At 32.5% G+C, this 6580-nt stretch overlaps 1 protein-coding gene across 11 annotated transcripts in view; it reads left to right on the top strand.

Annotated features, from left to right (window-relative positions):
* Cntn1 (contactin 1) overlaps positions 1-6580 on the top strand; it is a 333868-nt gene that overhangs the window by 253451 nt on the left and 73837 nt on the right. For 2 of the 11 annotated variants that reach the window (XM_048802551.1, XM_015493231.2), the window contains one exon: positions 6280-6561. The exons of the other annotated variants lie outside the window; for them this stretch is intronic. In XM_048802551.1, coding sequence (XP_048658508.1) covers positions 6280-6359 — 80 coding nt within the window. In that variant the 3' untranslated portion in view covers positions 6360-6561. Of the gene's footprint in view, positions 1-6279; positions 6562-6580 lie in introns of those variants that run through there. 11 annotated transcript variants of the gene reach the window in all.

Below are 6580 nucleotides of genomic sequence, written 5' to 3' on the forward strand. Positions count from 1 at the left end.
TTTTCTTTCTCTGTCCATTCATTGATGGACACTTAGACTGGTTCCATAATTTGGCTATTGTGCATTATGCTGCTATAAACATGGATATGAATGTATTGCTATAGTATGGTCACTTTAACTCTTTAGGATTATTACCAAGGTGGTTCCATTGTTAATCTTTTGAAGAACATTCATACTTATATCCATAGTGGTTATACTAATTCCACCATAGTATAACAGTATTTCTTTTTCTCCACAACCTCTTCAGCATTTATTATTGTTTGTATTCTTGATAACTGCCATTCTGACTGATGTGAGATGAAATCTGGGTATAGTTTTGATTTGTATTTCCCTAATTGCTAAAGATGTTGAATACTTTTAATATATTTTTGTTATAAAAATACAATTTGAAATTGAGAATTAATCCTAAAAGTCATCTGGACAATTCTTATCCCCTCATTTCACAAACTTAAACACAGAGAAAGTGCCTTCCCCTTCATTCTCTATTTATTTACCGGCACTTGATCATTTTAGGACTCTGGTTCAGTCTTATTGTCCTAGGCTTCTAGGAAAATCTTTTCATAAAGTTAGATATAATTTCTAAAATTCACCATATTAGATAGATTATCAGGTCAGCTTTATAAAAATTGCTACTGAACAGTAAAAATTTCTGATTTCAGTTTCTACTGAAACTGTTTCTTTTCTTTTACCCTTGCATTGTCTGGCATATAGTCACAAAAGTAATTTAATTTTAGAAACATTCTGGGAAAAGATAGAACCAAACACGTTTTTTTAGGAAAAGGTTAAATCACCACCTCAAGGATTATTTAGAGTTTTTTTGAATGACTAACTCGGAACTTTCATGTTAGTGAAGGCAGCAGGATGGAGAGTGTGTTAAAAGTTTGTGGAACTCTTGGTGCTAAATCGGAGTTTAGAATTCTGTGGTATCTGGCATAAATATTAACATTGTGTTAAAAATTCTTTTATTCAAATTATTATTAAATAAATGAATGTGGGTTAATACTCAAAATTACTATGAAGGCATGCCAGGCTAAAATTAAATCAAAAATATATTTAAATTAATCAGTCAGATCACCATGAAATTAGGAAGAATAGACATAAAGCTTTCATGTAGTATATACAGCAAATCAGTATCCAGATATACACATACCTCACCACACACCTATGCATGCATGTGCATGCATACGTGTACACACACAGACACACACACACAGGAGAATGGGAAGAGATCCAGAAAAGGGAAAAATTTATACAGGCAGAAAAATCAGTGTCCAGATCATCATAGTCAAATTAAAGAGGTAGTTTTTCAAGTATTTGGGGCAGAAAACACACATTTACCTCAGATACTTGGATAATTGCCTGCGTTTTCCACTTGCTTTGGCCAAGGAAATCTTGCCACAGAGACAGACTAAAGACTCTGTCTCATCAGCCTTGGAGAACTGAGACAGCAAAATGGTCCTTGCTGCCCACACTGGTTGGAACAATGACAGATTGGGCGCCCTTCTGAGGCATGCTAACCCCACTCTGCATGAAGCCTTGGAGATACAGCTATTAATAGCCCAGAAATTAAACATTCCCATTTCCCTTTCTTAAGAGCATCAGAAAATTTAGGTCAAAGAAAAACTATTAGGGGCCAGTTTTCCATAATTGTTACCTACTAAAACTGAAATATTGAGCCAAAATGCATATCTGGTTATAATAAACACGGAATTTAGAAAATGGATGATTGTTTCAAAGTTATAACTTAGTAGTGCTTCTTTTTTAAAAAAGGAGCTTGGATAACAATAACAGACTTTCCATTTATTTTTAGAGTTTTAAAGTATATCAATGATTCGATATTATATTTCTCAATGTAAGTTGAATGTACAGTGATTACTTCTGACTTTCTTTGTCTTAAAATCAAAATGATCAGCTTTTGGAAAACTGGAATGTCTTCTTTGCTACTCAGTTGATCTGTATCCATGGCATCTTTCTAAAAATAGTCAACAACTCTGATACTTCTTTCTTTGAATCAGGAGAAAACAGAAAAGCATTGCAGAACTTAATAGGCATTGTGAGCTTTTAGACTCTCCATGCAGTGCCCCAAACAGGTTTACACATCTCTGTGTATTTACCAGACAATTATGCCAAATCAAGCTGGAAACTACACCAATTACGTCAGTTTTTTGAAAGCAGATACAGATAAAGGGTGATGTTGAAAATTCTTCATAAGTGAATGAATGACAGTTTTTTCATATTTAGCAAATAATTTTAATTTTTGTTCACAAAATATTATATTTTGTTCACTAAAAATTATATTCTAATATTTATGCTGTGAAAAGGTATATATTATGAATATAAAATAAATATGAATAGCATTATTTAATATGTAATATATGACATAATAAATATTATAATTATCTGGTATTTTATAATGAAATATTATAATTATAAAGCATGTTATAATGACATATTAACTTATTTCATATATTTATTATATTATATAAGGATATATAAAATTTATTAGGAATATTATTTGGCACACAATTTTAAGATTACTGTAACTTGATATAAATAAATTCTAATTCGGATATATTTAATGTGATTAAATCATGTGGAAATGTTAAAATGTAAGCCTTTTCTATTTTGTCAAGAAATATTTATTACATATAAAGCTCTGATAAAAGATTTTGTAATTTTTATTTTCACCCATGAAATATATATATGTACATGTATATATATTTATTATTAAATATTAATTAAATATATGTATATATTTATACACACACACACATACATATGGCCTAATAACAAGCAGGGGGAAGCTATAATAATTTAAAACATATTTTTTCCAACTAGTTAACTTTATACAGTTATAATTCCAATAGTATAAACAGCAAATAAATTATAGTAGATGGTTTGAAAACTTGATTTTTATAATGCACTCTTTGGCCTAAAAATAGTTAATTGAAACTTTGATGTATGTTTTTCTGCTTTTTTTTTTTTACAGCATAATAATTCATACAGTCAAAAAAATAACTCATTCAAAATGTTTCAATATCTTATATTACAATGCATATATCTATAAAACTTTTATATAAATTTTACCATATCATCCTAACAAAACCATTGTAAAGTGGTAGCAAGAAGATTATTAATCTCATTTCATTAACAAAAGAATTTTTTAAAAATAAAATTCTCAATTTTCACACTATAAAGCCAGATACAGGCAGATATCAATGCTCCAGATTCAACAACCTGAACTTACTTCTTTTTTTCCTTAATATTTAACTTTTCCAGATACATAAATCAGACCACATAACTTTTATTGTATATCACTATCACTGTTAGAAAATGTGTAGTTTATCAAAGTAACCAGATTGCCTGCCACACACACAAATGCTCTGAGTCATTGATAATTCCAAGCTAAGTTAGAGAGTACTGTATAATTTTAGGTTATTTAAAATTAGAATTTCATTAAAATCATCTTTTTCAATTCATTTTATTTTTTAAACAGAAGAAAAAAACGCCTTAATATTACTACTGATAAAATAACCAAGAAAAGACATAATGATATAAGATCCCTTTCAAACAAAACAATTTTGTAACTGTTGATTTTTATGGAATGTCTGACCTTTTGAGTTTTGGGAATGTGCAATTCTGTCCTTAGGGTGCCTTGTGCAGGCAGGCTTCCTACCAACCACCGCCTCTCAGCTAGGAGCCTGCTGCCCTAGCAGCCCCAAGAATTTGACTATGCCCCCGAGGTTTTTGCCTCTTATTAAAGGAAAATGAAGTAAATTCAGAAAAAGTGTTTACCTCTACACATATGGTAAATTTAGGAAGCTACCAGAAGGAGAGTTTAGTGCCTCCAAATTCTTATCACATGGTTCCTCCAAACATTACTGGAATTTAATGAAACATATTGCAAGGGAAAGGAAGACATGTTAATGGGTCTTACAATCACTGGACAATCTCTCTTGGTACCCTACAAATGCAGCTGTTTTAGATTTGGCAGCCTCCCTCCTTCCTACTCAGAACTGACCCTGGGACCCCAACCTCTGTTTCAGAACACCCCTTATGTACTCAACATCTGAGTCAGGTATCCCATGAGATCAGAACAGCAGGGAGCAGTTCTCTATCTTTTCTCTGCCAGGGCACTTTTCCATCACAGTGTTTTACTGTATATTATCCTCTCATAAGTGATTGCAGACTCTGGCATAAATCCCCAAATTCCTTTCTCCTAAAAAGTAAAACACTATTTTAATTTCTAATTGTCCAGTGTTAGCCATCATTAATGGTCACTCTGGACATGTGAATATCTGAGGAAGTTGACTGAGGTTTGTGTGGATTTCTCAAAGCACTCCTGAACAAGCAATCTCTTTATTTGAAACTGCATTGGGATACAAGTGAGTGATGTCTCACATATTACAGGGATAACTTTGAATCCACTTATTTTTTTAAATGTGCATACTCATGAATTCCAGTCATTTGCGACAACATGTATGGAACGAGAGATCATTATGTTAAGTTATATGACCCAGGCACAGAAAGTCAAATAGTTGTATGATCTCACTCAGATGTGTAATTTTTAAGAGTTGATCTCCTAGAAGTTGAGAATAAAATGATGGTTACTAGAGACTGGAAAAAGTGAGGTGGGGGAGGGATGAAGCAAGGTTGGTTAACAGATTAGTTAGGATAACATTATAGTTAAAAGGAAGAAGTGTTTGTATTGCATTATACACTAGAATAGCTGCAGATACCAATAATGTACTGTGTAGTTTTAAAAAATTAGACAAAAGGATTTTAAATATTTTTTACCATATGTATGTATATCATATACATATATACATTATAGTATTCCATTTATATGCTCAATATTTATATATCAGTTTAAAATAAGAATAAATATAATGTACAAATTTCTAAATTCTCAATGCTATTAGTAGCAAATTATTTGTGACATACCAAAGTACAGGTATCCTTTGTAGGAGTGTCACTGAGTAGTTCAAAGAATATACTTCTGAGCACCTGCTCGCTTCAGTTGTAGTGGCTCTTGATAAACAGAGCATCTGGTCCCCTCAGATGTCTGGACTTTTAATAGCTTGGATGATAACCATGGTAGCCATGCCAGAAGGAGCTCAGGGAAGCTCATTCAGGGAATGTACACATCCCCTTCTCTCCAGGCTTAAAACTTCAGATTGCAGATAAGCACATTCTGCTAATACAGCAAAAACTACCAAGATCTTATTTAAAAGTGTGTGTGTGGGGGGGGGGGAGAATATATGTCATATTTACAGTTTCAATTTTTATCTAAGGAGCTTAAAATTTCATGTGTTTAAAGTGTCCAAGTTCTAAAACCTTTGTTACTATTTACCATAAGAACTAAATTTGCAACAAGCTGTCAGCAGAGGCAAATTGTCCTAGATACATTTGTCTATTTAAATAACTGCCTTCAGGGTCAGTAGTAGCTAGTAAGTAGCCTAATTCTAATAATCAGGCTATTCTGAGTTAAGAGTAGGAGAAAGAGATAGATGATCATCTGTTAATTGCACCCTTTTGTATAATACCATAACTGCATTAATAAACATATAAAATTGCTATAAGATCTTCATGGTATGAAGGAAAGGCTATGGTCTTTGGCATTTGGCACATATAGGTTAGCTATTTACTCTACATATTTAATAAGCTGTGGGGTCAGGAGAGACAGTGAATCACTATAAACCTCATATTTATGAAAGAGAATACTGGTAGTTACTGTTTATACATTATCCATGGCAACTTTTTATATATGTTTTTCTTTATTTCCTTCCTCTTTACTATTAATAAATAAAGACATAAAAATAAATATTATTCAAGACATTGCTATCATGACATCCTGATTCAACTACTGATTAGCTCTTTAGGATTATTGCTTAAATCTATTTTAGTATTTTTCTTCATTAAAATTCTTCAAAGCATAAGCATATGCTTTAGTGGGTAGACTTAGACTGTGGGGAATAAACTATACACAGGGTCAGAATTTTCATTTTTGTTGTTGTTTGTTTTTTTGTGAAGGGTCTCCAGTACTAGTCTTTAAAAAGTGAGTCACTAAGAAGCGGAGAGGTTTGATTGGGCAAAGCTTGTCACTTTTTCTGTCACCCTCCTTTGGACCTCCATCCTCAGGGTCTAGAAGACAGCTCTCTCTGTTCATTATTTCAACTTAACCTGTCAAGGAGTCGTGGCAAATCCCCGAAGTTCATGGCTTCCTGCCTGGAACTTGACATCCACATCTCCCTTCAGCATTGATCTTTCCTCTTGCAGGTAAAAACAGAAAAGATGGAGAGAAAAGCATGGCGGATCCCTTTCTCCCAGTCTGTGCAAGCCTGCCTCCAACCTGGTGATCGTTCACACTCACCATTTGTGTGAAAGCCTTGTTTTTGTTTTTTTTTTTAAATATAATACTAGATTTGACTAATTAACTCAATCTCATAGTTTCTGCAATTTTCCCCCCTGCAAACTAGTTTTTAGAGGATGTTTCCCCATTGAAACTTCTAAACATAAAATATTTTTTTAGATATAATTATAAAGCTTCACTAATAACTGCAAAAAAAAAAAAAAAAAT

The sequence above is a fragment of the Marmota marmota genome, unplaced genomic scaffold (assembly GCF_001458135.2).
Source record: "Marmota marmota marmota unplaced genomic scaffold, marMar, whole genome shotgun sequence".
Classification (NCBI taxonomy): Eukaryota; Metazoa; Chordata; class Mammalia; order Rodentia; family Sciuridae; genus Marmota; species Marmota marmota.